The sequence below is a fragment of the Papilio polytes genome, unplaced genomic scaffold, assembly GCF_000836215.1.
Source record: "Papilio polytes unplaced genomic scaffold, Ppol_1.0 DF823691.1, whole genome shotgun sequence".
NCBI lineage: Eukaryota > Metazoa > Arthropoda > Insecta > Lepidoptera > Papilionidae > Papilio > Papilio polytes.
This window is the reverse complement of record NW_013525513.1, coordinates 908,052-929,434: the sequence shown is the minus strand read 5'-3', so window position 1 is coordinate 929,434 and position 21,383 is coordinate 908,052. Positions and strand designations below refer to the sequence as shown.

Sequence of the window (21,383 nt, the reverse complement as noted above, 5' to 3'; positions counted from 1 at the left end):
TTATGCTGGACAGGCGCTTAATTTTGTGTAGCACCTACTGGACGATGATAATATAAGGATCTTTATTGTCTTCAGGTGGTCGTTTCTGTTCCTTCTCGCCATGCATAGAGCAAGTCCAGCGCACCTGCTTAACGCTCCAAGAGCTCGGCTTTCAAGACATTTCCACCATGGAGGTGCTTCAGAGCGAACTTAAAGTCAGCTCAAGGAAAGTGGCTGTTAGAGATTTGTCCTTCGTGAGACATAAGGTGAGATTTCTATGTATTTTTGCTAAAAATGGCTGAGTATAAAATATGCTTATCAGATGACAAACATATGGTAGCAGATGATTCAGGTCTGTATCTCTTGGAACATTTGACAACTAATCAAACTTCGTCTTCTGCGAACCCACCTCATAATTACTCAGTCAAATGAGCACGGTAGCACAGTTTTATATGCGTTAAAACATATTCTTGTATACTATAAATTGGTGTCGCAACCCCCTGTACGCAAAGTTGTCAATTATCATCTCGTTAGGCCTGATCCCCGTACCTTGACACATCGTAACTGGCCCAAGTTAATGTGTACGTGAAGTCAATGGGCTGTTTCGCCCTGTACTTCGTACGTTACCATGACAACACTTTATGTCCGATTGGATGCACGCAACATTCCGAATATTATAGGATACAGGAGTAACCTAGTTGTATACGAAAACTGTATTAAATCTCAACTATGAGATAATACATTAGACAAATATTACTCATTCGCTTTATCAGTGTAGATTTGTCACCTATAACTATTATCTTCAATACTAACAATACTGGTCTAACGACGGGCTCGACAAAATACCTAAAGGGCTAAGTTTAGAATAGTTTGTCAGTGTTGACCTGCAGGCGCGCATGCGCTAGTTCAGATTATGATTATGCTAAGCTGTCGAAACTACATAAATCACAACTAAATCTGTAACATTCCCATCTTGTTACACAATTGAAATGTGTTCCACTTGTATCCCAGACCCAGAAAAATACCACGTGTTATTTATTCGTCATGGTATTTATTCACTATGAAGGTTTCATTTATCTATCTATACTAATATTATAAAGAGGAAAGATTTGTATTTTTGTATGTATTGAAATAACTCAAAAACTAATGGGCCGATTTTAAAAATTCTTACACCTTTAAAAAGATATGTTACTTAACATAGGCTACATTTTCATTCTTTGTTAATTTCACGCGGACGAAGTCGTGAGCAACAGCTAGTCCAAATTAATTGCTAAAATGTAAGTAAAAACAATATGGATTAACACAGTTTGAATGGAAAAATGTATGAATGGAACGCAGAGATTAGATCGGCTCGATAATTGGTCTAGTATTTCTGTGTAGTTGAATGCGTCCATACATCTTGAACTGACGACTGACGTAAATTAAACCTCGACTTGTCCCAAAGAGGACATCTGCTATCGCTGTGCGTGTTTCGAATTCAATTGCCATGAAATTGTGTTCAACTATAAAACTGTTGCATACCTGTATTACTACAGTATTTCGATCCCTTTCAATCACTTTAAAAGAAAAAGAGACAGCAAGAGTGTTTGGATACAAGTGTCTTAAAATTCCTGATAAGTAGATTTATAATCTCCGCGGGACGATTTAAATGGAGCGAAGTGGAAAAAGTGGTCCTTATTCGATGTAGCGATGCAACTCCGATACGCGGGGGGCCTATTATGAAACTTAACTGGCAATATATCAATGGATCAGCGTGAATAACACCATTTGTTAAGTATTTACAACTTTAACAACTAGGGAAATTTGCATATGTTATAATAATTTTAATTGCTACTTTGTATGACAATTGACTTTGAAAACAAAAGGCTGTTTACGATGTGACTCGATCAGAACAGATTGTAAACAATAGAAGTGAGTTAGCAGTTTTTTTTTATAATAACCGACTTGCTCTATGCCTTATGCCTATCTAAGCAAGCAACTTTGTATGAGTTGTCATCAAATGTATGCCATTTTTAGTTGCTAAGTACGGTCTGTCTATGTCTATATGACAAAATATACACTTCATGACGAGTTTTAGGTGTAATTTTTGAGATTACCTTAATTATCTAGTAGCTAACCATGACATAATCAATAAAACAAGCCAAAATAACTTACATGTGAATCAAAACCGTCTAATAAATTTCATATTTCATAATAAATAAAGACCGCTTCAGGAATAATATCTTTGTCAAAGTTTTAATCCTTGTTTATTAAAAATACTCTTTAATATTATTACGTATAAAGTTTATAATGGTATAACATGGTGTAACAGTATCAGAGACGTATCGGTCTACGTTCAGAAACATCACGCCCGCCGTTTGTCGCGCGCGGTCACGTTTCGCGGTCGGTAGCGAAATGTGTAGTGTTGCGCCAACATCGATCAACATCAATCGATTATATCGACATTACGATCGAATACCCAAATTCAAGGTGTCAATAAAATGTCACTACTTTTTCATATTAATTAACTTTTTAATAGAAAGAATATGTCTTTAAATGGCGCCTGTTATACTTAAGAATCTCTTGCCTTTTAAAAATGAATAGTGTGTACTTTCCTCGTTATCATATTTTAAATAAATTTTGGAATTGTCGATGTTTTCCTACACCGTATGAACGTCAGATAAATGTTCACAGAAAATCGAAAAACTTGTATTACTAAGTAAAAACGTGATAAGGAACAAAAATATAACCTATATTACAATGTTAAGAAAAATTTCTATCGATATTAAAAGGGTACAACACTATTAGGCAACAAAATCCGTGGGAAAATCTGAAAAGCTTTTTAAAATGTAGCTAAAACCAAGCTCTTTTGCTCTAACGCTCATAAATTAGCTACATTAGATTACCGACTGCATTATTCTATCCCATATAAGAGAAAACACCAATTTCGGGCAAAGCAATGCAATCTAAGGACACGGGCGATAAACTACCCGTGATAGTATATTTTTGGTTAATAATTAGGAACATTGGATAAAGTTAATTAAAAGGCGAAAAAGCTCACACGTAATAATTAAATCTAAAGATTTTATTATAATAATAACGTACCAAGACGTAATAAAGCTGGTTATTGCTCTTGAAAGTAGACAATTTCAATTCGAAGGTACAAAGTTGTATTCAATTTCACGCAGTACAATTTAATTGCTTTTACTCGATACAAAAGTCAACTGTCGTCTGTTCGTTGTACGCTCTCAAACTGTCTTAGTTAACTGCTAACACTGTCAATGTTATTATTAACAAAGTACACATTTTGAACTAGTTTTTATATGACAGAATCAAGAAAGAAAAAGGTAATCACCTTTGTGACTCTAACAAGAATTAGCGATCCGGCATAGTCCGACATTGATTTTTAACTTTGATATTAAAGTATTTAAATTTTTATAAAATTTAAACATCATCATCATCATCATCTTCATCCTACTCCCGTAGGGTCTAGCTATCGTACGTCATCTCAGTCATCACTCCTTTTTTGATCATGTTACCTTTCACGCAATCCATCCGTTTCTAGGTCTACCTCTACCGGTGTACCCTGCCACACTGATAACTAACGTTCTCCTTGTAACATGCGATTCATTCTTTCTCATAACATGCCCATACTATACTAACTTTTTACTCCTTACCTTCTCTACCACTGGGGCTACTCTCAAACTTCTTATTAATTCATCTTTTATTAATTTTAAACATGAGTATGTTTCAGTCTCCTCTAAAAGATATCTATAAACACAAGATTATCGTTTCATAGGGTTCTATCTTGCATATATCATAAGGTCATAAAAAAAATATGCGATTATGATAATACCGAGTTCCGACATTGTCGTATCTTGTCCAACTGCCGAATAAGGTCGGGGTTCAAACGGCGGTTGGTCTCCGGTATGATCGGCGGTCACCACAGTCACGGTTTAGGTCTGCGTACCCGCTTACTCTATGACGCATTGTTTGAAATACTTTAAAATTTAAATTGCATTTTCATTACAAACTTAATAACGCAGAAATAAATAAGTTTGTCAAAACTTTTTGTTAGACACAGCAGAAAGTTGATTTATATTCTTCATTTGATATAAAAATAGTTGCCATAACTATTTTATCTATTTAAAAATAAAAACTATAAACTTTAAAGAAAAATGCAACCAGTGACAACATCAATAAAGATCGCAATAGACATTAATATATTGTAGTTATGTAAATCGAGAATGACATAAATTTATTACATTCAATTATAATTCTAAATTATAAATGCATTTACATCTAGTATTATGAAAAGAAAAGATTTATTTGTTTATAATGCATAGTATTTTAAACTGTTTGTACAAGCAGATGTAAATTTTGGTCGACTGCAAGCATATTCTTTTACACATTGTGACCTTAGTCTAAACATTTAACCAATCACTTTTCATCCTTGTGATTCTATTTAAAAAAACTGAAGCAGCAATATTGTAACATTTGTTTAAACAGTGAAAACTCACCGTATACTATCACTATCCGCTTCGATAGTATGAGCACGCTGAATATTGCAGGCTTGTTAATCATCTATCATTCCATAAATGGTACCACTGTCGATGTCATGGCCTCAAATAGACAGTAAACGTAGCCCTAACTAGCCTAGCTGTTCACTAAACTTGTTTGTAATCTAACAATTCAAGGACAATAAAGTTTATTGTTAGATAACATGATCAGAATATTCGTCATAGATCAACACAACTTTGATTAACTACAAAATTAACTATTACTCATTAAAATCGTTCCTAAAGGAGAGTTTCAAACCGCTAAAAACATAAATATTACATAACATTTGCACAGAATATTTGATCGGTATTTTGCTTGCAACCTGCCAATCATTGTAAGTATACCATAGATTAAAAAAAGAATAGACAAGATCGGTATTCACAAGACGAATAGTGCTCGCAAATCGCACAACAAAGAGAATCAGAGCAGTGTAACACGATCCGCCATATTGTTCTGAAAGTGACGCAACATTAAGCCGCCATCTTGACAATTGTGGCAAAGGATGCGCTAGCGCCGTGAAATCGCTCATTACTGATGTGGTAATGTTACACATATTTTCAATAGAAATGCATTTACTGTGTAATATTTTAAGAGAAACGTCCGATAAGTACACATAGAAGAGTATGTCTGCCCGATGTACCGACATAGTTTCAAAAAGGTTCAAATCTTTTATAGTTAATTTATTTAAAAGTCTTCTTTGAAATGTGACATATTATTGTCCAAAAATAGATTCCAGAATCAAAAACCGTTCCGCAAACTTTCTCTTGACGAAGGCGAAGAGCCTAAAACAAGTCAGTACTTACGTAGAACAATGCGTTGTTTACGTTCTAATTCAATTAATTTATTATTTTCGCCTCAAAATTGTTATAATTTGATTACTGGGTATCTATAGTAAATATCCCGTAACGATATCCAGGTATCGATAGCTCACTTTCCCCTAATTCCGTTCACTTTTCTCAGATAGCATCTGCTAGCTGTAAGTTGTAAAGGCCCGTGTCGCGAACATCTCGTTCGACCTTTGCAACACCATCGGCGAATGTACCTCGGACTCAGATACTATTTTACCGTTGCACAAGCGATCTATAAATTCGCCGCTTGACAAAATAATAGGGTAGTCGATACTTCGACGCTATTAACGCCCGGAAAGATATATTGACTCTACTCTCTTCAATCAGATACCTTAATACAGGCCTCTGTAATAGAAACCTTTAATACTAGATTAAGAGATAAATTCTGTTCGAAATTATATCGAACGATTTCACTCGCATCTTTGACATTCGTATCATATTCATTAGTAAAATCTTTCCCAGTAACCGTGGAATTCGTTTGACGTGTCTCTTTTTTTGTCGTCTCTGTTTGATCAAAGAGAATGAATGAGATAAAATATACAAGTGTCATGGCAAGAGAGTTCTGCATTAACAGAAATGAAAATGTCGCAAAGCTATTTGTTGAATATTTTAGGGCTTTAGTATTAGTTGTAATAAGGTAGTTTATTGAAAACAAGGCGTATATCTTGAACACGATTTAAAATATCGATGACTTTAACGTTTTAAATGAGATATGGTTTATGAAGTTTGTACTTCGAGAATGTCGATTAAAATATTCATTTTATAGTTTACTTTAATGCGTAGTTGGTTGATTACTGACCTAACTTTCATATAATAAATATAGGGTCCTGTAGCATAAAGGAGAAGGTGTCAAATAATTTGTTGATATAAACAAAAATTACGGTAAAGGCTATTAACATGTTTACAGGATTAAGTCCGAAAAAATGATCTCGAAAACCGAGGTGTGAACAAGGCAGGACGGGGGAAAAGCAAACTTAATATTTACCAGAACCAATAGTTAAATTTACCGATTAAATCACCGATTTTATTCATCAAATGTAAAGCAAAACTTTCAATTACTGTTTACTTTCCCAAAGCGAACTAAAGTAACTTTGTAATGGTTCTAAAACCGCGTTTAACTTTATGGAGTCTCCTGTAAATTTACATAGTTCAGCTTGTACATAAGCACGGGCAAAATACGAGTGTGTGGCCGAGTGTGGACATTTACAACGGCGACACACGCTACATACTAGGGTGACCATGCGAGGAAAGTAAAATGGGATATTTTTTATTTTGTCAAATTACAGTTTTACAGTCGTTTAAGTAAAAACAATACAACATCTTAAGTAAAATAAATAACTGTTATTTGATTTTTATTCTTAATTTCTTTACTCAGAGTTCAGATAGTCGTTGCACGTTATATGGACTAATATTCCTTTTTATACCAATTGAAATGAAGATGTTAAAAAAATATTTAAAATACTAGCTGTAGTTCTCAACTTCGTCCGCGCGGTAACAAAAATTGTAATAAATATGTTACTCACTGATAATATAGCATTGATTAGTGAAAGAATTTTTAAAATCGGCCCAGTAGTTTTTGAGTTTATTCAAATCATACAAAAATACAAATCTTTCCTCTTTATAATATTTTTCCTACAATAGAAAATCCTTAAGTAATCAAATTTATTGTCAACATACACAGACCTAAATGTAATATGTAGACAGTCGAAGTTTTCGAGTTAAGTTCCGCTCACATTATAAGATCAGTCTGCTGTGCGTTTTAGCCAATGTTCACTTCCTCATTCTATTCAGGAGACCATTTCCAAAAGGTTAAAAATCAGAGTAAAGCAGAATTGCTTGCTTACTTATACTCCTGCTTTCAAATACAAAAAGCAATCTATACTTTTATACTAATATTATAAAGAGATAAGTTTTGTATTGTTACATTATTGGATATATTGAAATAACTCAAAAACTACTGCGCCGATTTTAAAAATTCTTTCACCGTTAGAAAGGTAATTTATTTGTGAGTAACATAGGCTAATTTTTGATAATTTTTAATTTTTCAATTTCACGCGGACGAAGTCGCGAGCTACAGCTAATAAGGTAATATTCTTACAGACAGAAAATAATCAATAGTTTAGTAACTAGTTTGTCTTTGTGAATTAATCACAGCTTTCAAAACATCCTTTATATAACTGTTATCTAATAATATACTAGCGCATCTGTTTCGTGTTATTCTATATCCAATATTTTTATTCATGTGCTCTCTTAACCTAAGTTTTACGTGTTTTTAATAGTAATCCTAAATAGTTTTCGTATATTCCATTTGTCCACAATTAGAATAATTAATTGTTAATCATACCGGTTATCATTCCAACAATCAAGCGTGTTTATTGTTACGTTTATTGCAACATTCCTAAAATATATCTTTATATCTGGCAACACCTGGCTGAACTAGTATGTGTGAAATATTCTCGTAATTCACTTAAATGTTATTTGAAATCAACGCTTATATTTTGTACTACAATTTAATATTATGCTTTGAAGTTATTAAAAAAGCTTTTTATTACAAACGTGTTAGTTAAGTTATTTAATTGCATGTGCTTTTCTTTGAAGCTTTGGTGATAAATAAATGCTTACAATAATTTAAAGTAATTAGTAATTTTACAACAGCATTGGAATATTAACTTAATTTGTATTTAGTAGCTTTGAAACTAAATTTTCGAATATGAATGGAACAAGAAATATGAAGCTAACTTAAAATAAATAAACAATACAATATTATTGATTGTTAGCAGAGTTCGTGCATTGCATACGCTTGTGTTTATTTATGTGAGCACTTTGACTCAATTTAGTAATCTGATTTACTTAGCACAGCTCTGAAATATTACTTGATGCGATGCCCCTTGCGCAAGTCTCCGTGAAGATATACATTACGCGGTGAAGGGTTATTTTATAATAAATCTTTAATTGTGCACGAAAGGATAGGCAATGTTTACTGTTGCTAGCAATTCCTTATTTCGCAATACGTTTTGTTTATAAAGGTATACAAATACGACTGATTTCATTCGTTCAAACGTTCATATCATACTTGTGTCTATTAGGGAGGGTTTTCATTGTAAACATCTGGATTTAAACTATTCATTTGGCAGTGGCAACGTACCTTATTAATTTGTCAAACACGTTTATTATTTTTAGCGACATCTAGCGGTATCCACGTTGCCTAGTCTTTTACTTTTTATTGTCTAAAGTCTTACAACACTTGCAAGTTGTTCAACATTCACACTGTTTACATCAGCAACGGAATCGAATATGAACACCAGTACCAGAGCGAGCGAGGACAAGCGGACAACAAAACGGACTCATAATTCACTGTAGCACGCGACATCGCCAGACGTCGGACCAGAATTCGGTACGAATACTCATTTGCGGTACGGATTTACGACGCGAAGACGACTGCACTAAGGTGACCATGTCATCTGCCGCAAGAGGAATAAAATCTGGTTTATTTATAAAATCTAATTAATTTTTTTCAAAGGCCAACACAGCAGTTTATAATTGAAATTAAACTTTACACTTCTACAGTTTAGGTATAAGAGAGAATTTTAGAAAAATAAATAGTGAGATCTCGTAAAGCAAAGCTGAATTCAGCAATGTAGATCAACTTAGTCTATGATAATTACCAAATTAGCGACAACTCTCTCGAATTGAGTTGTTTTTTGTAGATTAAACAAAGTCTTGTATTGTAGATAGACAGGTAACCCTAGCGTGGATTTAGTCGTCAGTCGCATGTAGCATAGGGCTGGGCTATAAATTAGCGCGCTCCGTTCCCACGAGCAGCGCTATCAAGATGAGCGAGCGGCTCGTCCGGCACCAAACCCAGGCACCTTTAGTTTTAGCGAATCGTTTATTTCAACCACATGACGTTTTGTTGACTTTTGTTAGCTGTCGAGAAAGTGGCAACCCTAACGAAGCTCTGCAGACTTGTTATTTAAAATGTAATCTTACTTCTTACTAATATTATAAATGCGAAAGTTTGGATGGATATTTGTTAGAGTTTGTAGCCTAAACTGCGGAACGAATCTTGATAAAATTTGGCATATATGTAGATAGTCTCGAAGAACACAGATTACTTACTTTTTTTTAAATTCCGGGCTGACGGGGTCGCGGGCGAAAACTAGTAATCTATACTTAAAAAACCAGAGAGGAGATGAATTTGTCCGTCTCTACATACACTGGTATTTTCACGGTATAAGTTTGTACTAACGTAAAACTTTTTATTCCTTTTCCGATGTAGAAAGAGCCGTTTGGTCGAAAAAATACAATTACTTTAATTTTGTGTTTTACGGAAGCGTCCTGTAATCGCTTTAACCTTAAATAGATAACTATTATTAAACCGCAACTTTAGATTTATTACCACAATTATATGACATCTGTTACTAGTGTTAATAGTTACTTATTAACGTGAATATTTTACACCAGCCCCCGGGGTACACAGATGCGGCGATCTACAGCTTACTCTGTCGCCCCAGGCTTCACGCTAATGTCTCAATTTTGTATATTGATTAAAAGTGGAGGAAAATCTAATTGGTAACTCGTGGCTAAAGGAATATTTAGTATTCATTTGTTTTTGTATTATCATACTAATATTATAAATGCGAAAGTTTAGATGGATGGATGTTTGTTAGAGTTTGTAGCCTAAACGGCTAAATGGATTGTAATGAAATTTGGCATAGACATAGATGATAGTCTGGAAGAACACATAGGCTATTCAGTATTGTTTTTTTATACTCCACGCGGACGGAGTCGCGGGCGGAAGCTAGTAGTTAATATAGAAATATAACCTTTTAATTTTCTCTGTAAGTTAATTCCTAGATACAAAATGAGCTTTCTGTGAAGACGCAATTTTTATATTACCATACTAAAGGGTTCAGTTAATTTTGAAAACGTAACCGTTTAAAATTCAGTATCCAACAGTAGTTATTTTATAGCAATTAACCGTCAACAAACAGAATTAACTGCCAATTTTGCTACCATTGTTTGAATTACCAACCAAATATAATACAATAATATAATTTATATGAAAACATTTAATGCGTTCAGCATAATCAATTCGTCTAATATATTCAAACATTTGTAACTCGGTTAGTACTTTAGTATCTGACTCATTGCTAACTTACCTGAGTACAGGAACAATGCGATTGTAGGGACATTATATTCCAATTATGCTGTTATGTATACTCTTGTAAAGCAATCGTCGCCTTCTATACTATATAGTCCATTCTGAGAGTATACTGTTTTGTTTACTAAGCTATATACTTTACTTGTCCAGGGTTTTTGAAGTTTCCACTTATTATGTCTTAGCAATTTATTAGTGTTAATTTGACCAAAGTTTCAACGCAGTAAAACTCAAGTTACGTAGTTCAGAAACACATTCATGAACTTATCGAACCAAAAACATTAACGAATGGTCATAGAGTAATCTTAAATTAGATTGTTTACATATCTTACTCATAACTTACTAAAACTAACAAACATTGTTAGTAATAATATTGTGTTACAAGAAGAAAAGTTCCCGTCATTCAAATTCTATTTGTTAGTGACACTGCATTTAAGTGTGACCTTTCAGATCTATCCATAACCAGGATTCTGGACATTGTCTTCACATTCTTATCTAAAATATCACAAGCAATTCTTCCTTCATAACGCGTACCTTGCTAAGTTTTCGGTCCTTGTAGTTTCTGCCATTTTAAAACTTGCGAAAAAACAGCTTAAAGAAAATTAATGTGTTATTAGTTACTCAACAAATCTAACAAATAAGCAATTAATTAAACGTTTTTTTGCACCCAACATTTCACGGGACCTTCAAACAAAACAATAGAACTTACCTTGACCGTAATAATTTTAATTAATTGAATAAACATGATTAAGCACTACATCCGTAATTGTGATCGATCGGGACAAGGCACAATAGAATGGCACGTGGGCAGTCGCCGGACGCTCTTGCTTTAATACTATCGAATCACGAACATGAACGAAAGCTCCGCAGTTAGACGTTGACAACTTTATTACGATACCCTGATAATTATATCCGTCAAAGGAGTCTTATTTGTAGGCGAGTTTAGTTATGAATACGCCTAACTAAGAATTGTCTATCTCAGTTTGTGTAAGGGAATCAAGAGACAAACTATAACTCTATTTTTATACGAGTTGAATTTTTTTGTGACTGAAATGCCACTGTTTGTCTTGAAGTGCATTTACATCTCCCCTGAGCTTGAGATGGCCGAACGCGGATGGCGCTCACCCTAAACCTCGTTTGTGAGTAACTAAGCTCGAGGACTCTCTCAGCCTTTACAGATTACAGAGAATTATCGGTTAATTTTGTGTGACTAATGCATCTGCAAACAAGCTTATATTTTATAAGACAAGGGAGATGAACAGAAAAATGAATTGCTTTACAATTTTAACAATGGTTGAATTCGCAATATCCCGACCGGTAAAGTACCATCTTATAGATGGGCGTTGCATTAAAAATATTCTATATTTCGTCTAAATTAATATGGTGACAGTTGTCCACTTTGACAATATCTTAACTAAACAACATTTGATTAGACTTTATGATGTTAAAGGGATTGAAGCGATATTCGAATTGTATAATTAATTTAAATTTATTGGTTAATCCGTTCATTAGTTAGCAGTGGTTTATAATGACTTACAATTACAACAATAGTCTGTTAATTAATTTGACAAACCTTGGTACATAATACGATTGATCAATGTCCTGTTAAAGAACATATATTTAGTACATAGTACAAATAGTACACAACATAGTGTGATGTACTTTAACAAGATACGGAAGCAAAGAATGTACTAAATGTGACAATGAATAAATAAAAGACAATCTAGTCTGGAAGAAAATCTGACTGACGAAAAACTCATGTAATTACTCCTTGTTTTACCTTTTCTTTCGGATAAGTGGTGTGGATTATCGCAGTTTTCTATATCTGTACGCCGCCTTTTGTGTCTATACTGAAGTTATAAAATTATCTGTGCCTTTATTAAGCAACCCTAAGAGGTAACACGTAAGCATCTCACAAGCGCATAGGTAGCTCGTGACCCAAAATCCGTTGTCGGTTCGTGACCCGCCGTGACCCCGATACTACCCGTTCCATTCCAAGCTATTGTCTCTGCGATACACTTTATATAAGCCGATATATTTAACACTTTCAATGCCACAAGATTTTCATTTAAAGTGAACTCGGAAAGTCGGCGCTGAAAGTGTTAATGCGCTACCAATTATATAGAACTAAAGGTCTCTTAATTGTATGAATAAAATCCTTGTTTATGTTTGTCATAGAACAACTATCGTGCCACATGATAGGACGACATTTATAGACTTCGATGCTCTGTGGTTTAAATCCCTAAACAATTTTTGACTAAGTCAAGGAAAATGACAATATTATGGTGATAAAAATTTCAATGGATGCCAAGAGTTAGCGAAAGTTCAGTCACATAACGCCTCCATACTCTTAAAATGTAACAACGCCAAATATTACGAAAGTCATAATGAGCGATTTCAGTGGCCATTGTTTAAGCGAATGGATTAATATTGCTTGACATTTGACCTCGATATAAGAAGATAGCTATCAATACCTTATCACGTAGGTAGCGGTAGTGACTAGTAACATAATTTCTGTTGAAATACAAATATACCAGAGATTCAAAGTTAAATAATGTACGTTTGACCTGTACATTGAGCGGCTATAAAATAAAAAACAATCCAGTTTTCCGCCGTTTTATTTATTAAAATTTAGCCTATGTTATTCACAGATAAATTACCTTTCTAACGGTAAAAGATTTTTTGAAATCAGTACAGTAGTTTTTGAGTTTTTTCAATACATACAAAAATCCAAAATACAAATAGTTCCTCTCACTCTCTCACGTGGTGTCACGCAAAAGGTTTTGTAAACCTCAAAGTTTTGGCTTCATTTTTACGGCCGCTTGTCGCCAATCTTACTTGGGCATGGGTCGTTTAATGTAGCTTTACAATAATCATAATTATGTATAGAAAAGAAAGGTATATAAGGATTTCTTGTAAAATAATATGAGTCAAATAAAAAATGTAATCAGTTGAAGAATCATAGAAACGGTTTGTTAAACGAAAACATGTTGATAACATTTTTCCAACATATCTACGAGTATGTGGGGTTGTGGCTCGATCAAAATAAAATAAACTTGTAATTTATTGCTACTTTTAATGTTTGCACTTTTTTCCAAAACACATCTTTATACATCGTCGTTCCTCTTTTTTCTCTGACTCTAAGCTAATTCAAACCAACGTCAAAATATAAAATTCTAAATCAATTAAAAAGAAAACATATTTAACCTCCTTATCCTACATCTATTTGGAACATATTATAACTTTTTCTCCTATATTTGTGATGAGGTCGATAAGGTAAATGAAATGTCCGTGTTTTCGAGTGTATTCATTATTTCGTAATAGAAGTAAACACAATTAAAACAATCGTCGATCTACGCCCGAAACATTAACTTCCTCTTAACCGACACGTACCGACAGAGCGATGATAAAGATATTTTGTAATGATTGACGTGTACAGTTTAATGAAAGTTATATATAGAAAATGCTTTCATTATTTCATTAAACTCACGTCGACTGTCAGTCGGAGTACAACGGGGCGTTTTGCCTCGGGCTGAGATAACGTCATAATATCGATTTTATCTTATCGATCGTGTTCTCACTCGGTCGATAGTTCGATAGCTTGTTCTAGTCCTGTGTTATGTTAGTTTCACACGAGGACAGAACACTCCGGCTGAGCAACAGAGAGCAGTTCTGCTATTGTTACCCCACAACGCCAACTGTCTGCACAAAATAAAGCCATTTGATTATCGATATTCAATCGGGAAAGTACAATAAACATGTGAGATATCGGAAATTGTTACTTCTATACAATTTTCGATTCAATTACAGATATCGTCAATCGCCAATCGGATGTTACACTGTCTAGGGTTCAATGATGTTTGTCAAAACTGTTGACAGTAAGTGTACGTAGCAATAGCAGTACTACATTTTATACTACTCTGTCACACTATTCCGCCCTCGTGTGAACATAGAGGTGCAGGCTTTTGTCGGACACGCTAGGCGCCGTGTTGGGTCCGATTACCGGCCGACGTAAAATCGTCGCTCGTGCTACGTGTAGCCTGTAATTAAAATGTAGTGCAGACACGTAATGGTTAAATTATTTTGTACAATGTAATTTTAAACTATTATTAACTACAATAGGTCAAACAATTGTTATCGTTTAAGACTAATGATTCTAGGAACATTGCTTGATTACCTTATCTAGTGTACAAAAACGTTAAATATGATGTAAATATAATATCACGATAGATAATTAATTAAACTGTAACTTACATATGTCTTCTGTAGAAACAATATGTGTGCTTCGAATACGACGCAATTAAAAAAAATGAAAGTGAATAAAAAAAAATCTATTAGTTTTCGTTTATTTATTGATCCCCGTCATTTAGATATCACTCGATTTTAACTCAAAGACATCTTGAATTCATTTAAAACTATAAAAAAGTCAGTTAAAATGAACAATGATCGTAAGATCACAAAAATCAGGTGGGATCGTGGTCTAGCGCTAGTTTATTTGAGAAAAAAAGATGACCAAAGTCAGGCCTATCCTGTTTCTTTCAGCGGATTTATCTATTCTTTTACAACAAAAAAATATTTCCTGATTTCTATGAATTATTCAGTTCCCGTTCGTGATCGCACGGTCAGGGAAATAAATTAATACATTTTTCACGCTGGATTTTATTAGATGAATCGTTTTGTTGGAGTCGGCTTTTGTAGTGTTCGCGTATTGAGCGATCGACATCGCGACTGATGAACCAAGTCGGGTCACGACATCGCTCCCGAATGTTGTCCACTGTTGTCGACACGGAATTTTTTCCTAACCAATATTTGAAAATACAAGAAACAAATTGAATTTGCAAGATATACAATATTTAATTTAGTAAACTGTTAACTCATTGTTGTAACATAATAATTGTAACTTGTAATTGTAATTGTAACATCTATACAGTTGTTAACTATAGACAAATGAATATTTCAAATAACAATTGTCATTGCATAGAAAACAACTCTATGAATAATTATATTAACTTCACAATTGAAGAATAACTAACCAATAAGGAAATAAGGTTGTGACGTCACTTAACCATGCAAATTCCTTTCGTGAATGAATTATGTGTTTACACGTGAACGCTTCGCATAGGTTATCAATTTATCTTGAATCTTATGCTAAATAATACATCTTGTATGCTAAATTACGAGAAGTAAGATTTTATGTTTGTTATTTTCCTTTCTTTGGAATTCCTATATTATGAAAACATTTAATTATAATACTTAATTATAGATATTAATGAATTTGATAGAACTTATTTTATAATTGAGATGGGATTTGATTCAAGTAATAATTTATTTTAATAAAATGTCGATGGCAATGGACAAGCGTATTTAACCCGACCTCCGACACGTAACTTGGGACGTCATGACCTTACAAAAAACTTTACAAAAAACACAATGGCCGCCGTGACGATCCACGCTGACCGAACTCTGAGAAAATGTTACGTGCAAGCATTTTCGCGGATATTTGTCGCGCTCGACAAACAAAATGTTTTATAAATAGTCATCTTCCCGTCATTATGATATTAAAATAAGAAATAACAATAACATTAATTTTGTAATACCAATAAAGAAATAAGTAAAAATAGGAAATTGTGACATTATTTAAAATTATAATTAAAAAGTTTACTACCTATTTGTTAACTTTAAAAAGTTGACCAAACTTGATTTTTTTTATTTAATTAATAATTTTTTCTAATTTATTGCGTATAAAAAATAAAAAAAATGTAAACTTTGTTATATTAAATCAAATAACAGAAAAATAAAAATTAAACTTGAAATATTTTTCCACAAAATCAATTTTCATATCTATCCAAGAGATGGCGCCACTAGTCTTTTAGTTGGCGGTATCATTTGTCACTACGCGAAGTATGGCGTTTGGCGCTAAAAATATTTTGGTTAACTTTGCGCAGAGGCAATATCGTAACCAATGAGGTTAATCCGAGGTGCGATTATTGCTAGTTGAAAACTTTACCAATACCCCGCCTTGTGGTCGTGAAATACCGACCGCTATGGCAATTTTTGAACGGCCGTTTAGGCCATAATAAAACCGAACGAAACCCAAAAAAGAAATAGGTCCGAACCCTAGTTAAATATCAATATTCTAGGTTATTAATAGATTAATCAATTTTTTAATTTATAAAATGTTATTTGAAAGGATCAAATGCATAACTACAAACGAACAAGTGATAACTATTTCCCATTTAAATATTACTATTACTAGCATGTGATTAGATTATCACAAGCTTATTGCCGAATGATTCATATTAATACTCATTAAAAATATCACAATGTATCCACAGATTATGTATTGTATTAAGGTGGTCTTAAAATCAAGTGACCGTAACAAAATCCCGGACATAACAGCCCATAGGATTATGTTAAGAATTGGTCATAGTTAACGGAAGTTATAGAACAGCCTTAGTATATTTGTCAGGAAACAGTAGTTTGTTCTTTAATTTTCTTTGAATTTGTTATCAGTATTGTTTAGTTTTTTTACACGTGTATTAAATATTTTAGCTTACTTAACAATTTTTTATTACAATCTTTCGCTTATGTCTAAAACGTATCGTTATGATTTAAAGTTTTTTTTATATGACATGTCTGCAACTTTTTTAACTCTACACTTGATACACATTTAATAACGTAGGGTATGACATTTATCTGAGAGAAAGTGCTGGCTTATTATAGAATGGAATTGATTGTTAATCGATCGATTGGTTTCGTATAATCGTATTACTGGTTCCCGGGGGGTCCGGCCTTCGCCCAATCATTGGGATCCGTTGTCTCTCAAACAATTATAACTACAACCTTTTTAATGAATTATTACAAACGGATGTAAATGTTCTGAATATTTTATTTAGTAACTATCATGGTATTGTCGTCTCTCGGTCGGTCGAACAGTCTTATTCAAAGTAATTTTTATATATTCTTTAAATTTTTCGAACCACTAGGAGGCCAGCTGTCCCCTATCCCCTTTTAGCGATACCAATGGATACTCATACCCATATCCACCCCATTTTGTAAAGAGTTGAATGAATGCTTTTTTACTCACTTTTACTTGCTCCCCAAGTTGCATCCTTCGTTAACATTTAAACTGGTTTTAACTCATATTGTAGAAAAAAAGTCATCGAATTGAATTTGAAGTCGGGTGAAAAGGCAGTTCGTCGCATCGAGAGACAGATAATGTGTTGAAAAGGTCTTTGGGTCCATCGGCAGTAAGATATATGCGGAATGTCAATTCGGAAGCTGCGGCATTTGGATAATGGACCCTTATCAGTGTTAAACGGTCAAGTGACATGTCCCACATAAAAAGGCTGTTTAAATATGTTTTTTACTACTATATTTCCAGTAATGCTGACAAGTAAATGGAATATTAAAACAATTTGAATTAAACTTTGTTTTCAATACCGTCTATAGCATGATATAGTTATGACGATAGAGGAATGAGAATTCGGTCAAACATATAGTAAAAACATGAAAACAGCAAGTTACGTAAAATTCAAACCACTTACATTGACACATATAAGTTGAATACGTAGGTGTGTTATTTTATAAACAGTTGGTTTTTTATCGGTATCTAAAAACTGATTCTACAACTATGCGAAAAAAAACATCCATTCGATACGTCAGGCAAAAAAAAATCTATATTCGAATCACAGCATCTACGCAATTTTAAGGCCTATTTCCACTTAGCCTCGTCATCGACTTCGCAGTCGCGCCAGTAGAAATAACTGCTAACAATATTATTTTGTTCTTGCAGTCTGATGTCTTCATTCGCAAACTGTTCTTAGTAAGTTGTAACAGTGAAGCTTACATTAAACTCTGATAAAGTGTGTTATGTCTTTTGTTTTTGACAGCTGTCGTTTTGTATTTTTTTTATTTTTAATCGTACGGCATTTCTCGGAACATCATGCCAGAATGCAGTACGAGGAATAATTATCGATGATAACAATTTGAATGTGTAAAGACGGAAGATATGTCAATTAGGTATAATCGTCACATTATTTTGCAGCGTTACAAGATTTCTGGCTGTATGAAAGGCTTGAAATAAATTGTTTTCGTATATGCAACTACGGTTTTAGTGCATTTTATTTCATTTCATTGATCCAGAATAATCGAAGATCTTGCAAGAGGAAATAAAAATGTAGAAAGACCAACGCTTTATGTAAGTTTCGGTCCTAAATATATATTTGTATGAAGCGATTAAAACAGAGTACTTTTATATTAAAGAGGTCCTTAGCGATAAGGTGTATGCAAATGAGTATAGGACAGCGGTATCATTTGCTATGCTGATCGTAACTGATTCCCGAACCTCAGCTCGTTTGTTACCCTCGCTTTGTAAGAAATAACCTCAAAGCATCGTTTCGTAGAAGCTTAATTACCCGATGAGCTAACCGCCTTCTTAAGTCCCCGATTGCTATCAACTCTGAAACTGGTCTACAGGTATTTCGAGTAAACATCAGCTTAAAGACTTTTTGGAGTCATTAGGGGATAATGCATTGGTCTACACACTTAGTTTAAAAACGAAAGCAGAATAGTTCTAACTATTAATTTAGTTACTATTATTTAGCGTTAAAGATACTGAATTTATTTATGTGCGCCGATTTGCATTTTTTTTTTCTCCAAAAGAAGGCAAAAGCTTCCCAAGCCTGCGGCCACTCTGGCACGCGCAGCGGGCACGGGCCAACCGGCCAGTAATTATTTTAAGTGTCAATAAATAATAAAGTCGGTCGCCCGACTGAGTGCTCGTCCATCTTCTTATCTCAATTCTTAATGCCCCTCTTTGCCGCGCGTTCTTTTTTTTTTTAATCTTGCTTTAGTTTTATTTTTCGACATGTCATCAATTTGTGAGTTAAATTCTGTGTTGACACCGTGAAGGTTTTATGTTTTAATCTGAATTTTAATGTTTTAAATCTGTCGTATTAGTAGGTTGTTGAACGTTTTTATTTGGTTTTATCTAGTTTATGTTCGACTGCGTTTTAAAATAATATGCAGATGGAATCGTTTAACGATGAATGTTCTGTATCATGTAATGGCTGTAATTCAATTCAGTGGTATATTGATTTGAGTTTTAAATGACTCCAGTATACTTTAACAATATTACCGTTTTTGGACGTATTTTACTGCTAAACTCCTATAATAAAAGCTTAGGAATTATTGGGAATTAAATTTGGTATGAATTATTACTAGGAAGCAATTATGCTAAGTTGTCTTAAATGCTTTATTTCTACATTACAATGAATGTTGAAAGGCCTAAAATTTAACTATTTAGTCATTGAATATGACAACTTTACACTAAAGTTCTCTCTTAGTGTCCAAATAATAATTTACAGCGCAGCAGAGTATAAAAAGTAGTAAATATTTTACTCTTTTATCACGTTAAATCAAGCTTTCTTCAGTTTTATAGAATGTTACACAAATAAAGTTGTTTTTTTTTATTTATTCCAGAGTTCGGAGAGTCCAGTGGAAGAGAAACCAAACAGTGAAAAGAGTTACACAGTGGCCGCGTGGCCGACCAGCACGACAGGACACACTGGCTACCTCACAGTGGCCACGTTGCCGCCCGCTTTTATTACAAGTAGTTATTACAAGATTTCAATTTTAAATACCAGTATAGACTTTTAACTTTCTTTTAAATATTAGAAAGGCTATTGTTAACAAATATTTATGGTTCAAATTTGAACTTTTCTATTGCAATTTCACATGAAAAGACACACGCACGCAGACGATGGTGGCGAAATAAAGTTCTTTTGGGAAGATTTATCATTTTGACACTTTAAAAAAACTGAATGTCATCTATTTCTCTTAAAACAATAACAAGTTTTATACCAATGGACTTTACGTTAACATGTTAATTTTAATTTCAGAAAAATCACCAAACAATATTGAGATCCAGAATGATTTGACAACAAACTGTGAAGCAATGGCTGTAGACACGGCAGCTTGATATACTATTTAAGTAATCAAAATAAATAATGTAAAATAATAATGTTTTTTTAATTTTAACATCCCTACTTTATACCTTTTCATCAAAATATCAACGAAGTTTTCAGCTTAAAAAACCGATAATTCGACATATTACTTTCGTTGCGTGTGAAACATTTTAATTTTTTTTAATGGGACAGAGGGAAAACCTCGATAACTCAAACCTCTACAACTTCAAAAAATAATATTTTCTATTCTCGTCAGAGCCCAAAACCTCTACAACATAGACCCTTGATACCTTAAAACCTCTATAACTTAAAATATTTTGTGTTTCCCTTGTACTTTAACTTATCAAGGTTCTACTTTATATATAAAAAACAAACATCTATTAGATACTTTGTATATTTAAATTACAAGTAAAACTACAAACTATGTTAAAATAAATACATGATTAGATTTAATCGTGATTAAATTAAAATTAACTTACAATTTAAGAGATTTATAAGCCTCAAGTTTTCGGAAGGTTAAGGCAGTGGAATTAACTTCGTATTTCATTTTGACAATGAATAAAGAATATTAATATATTTTTTGTATATTTTCTATCACAGCTAATATCGGCAAACCATTTGCATATATTTCTCTATTAAATCTATATTTTACGCCTCAAGCATCAATAGTACATATTTTTATATGTACTAGAATTTAAAAAAATCCACGTAACATAAAATATTGATGGAAAACCATGTAGAAATTAAAAAAAAAACAAACAAATTTTAAGGTTAGGAATAAATTTAAATGTTTACGAAGAAAAAGAAAAAACTATAATCACCAGTAAATCGGAGAACTAATGTAGCAATAAGACTTAATCTTCCGAAATAATTTATAACTAAAACTAA

General features: G+C 33.2%; 1 protein-coding gene across 1 annotated transcript in view; it reads left to right on the top strand.

The window, feature by feature from the left end:
• LOC106104321 (tRNA (adenine(58)-N(1))-methyltransferase catalytic subunit TRMT61A) overlaps positions 1-20,551 on the top strand; it is a 46,222-nt gene extending 25,671 nt beyond the window's left edge. Inside the window, exons 5-7 of the mRNA XM_013284341.1 lie at positions 76-245; positions 20,011-20,140; positions 20,430-20,551. Coding sequence (XP_013139795.1) covers positions 76-245; positions 20,011-20,140; positions 20,430-20,509 — 380 coding nt within the window. The 3' untranslated portion in view covers positions 20,510-20,551. The remainder of the gene's footprint in view (positions 1-75; positions 246-20,010; positions 20,141-20,429) is intronic.
• Positions 20,552-21,383: the final 832 nt, after the last annotated feature.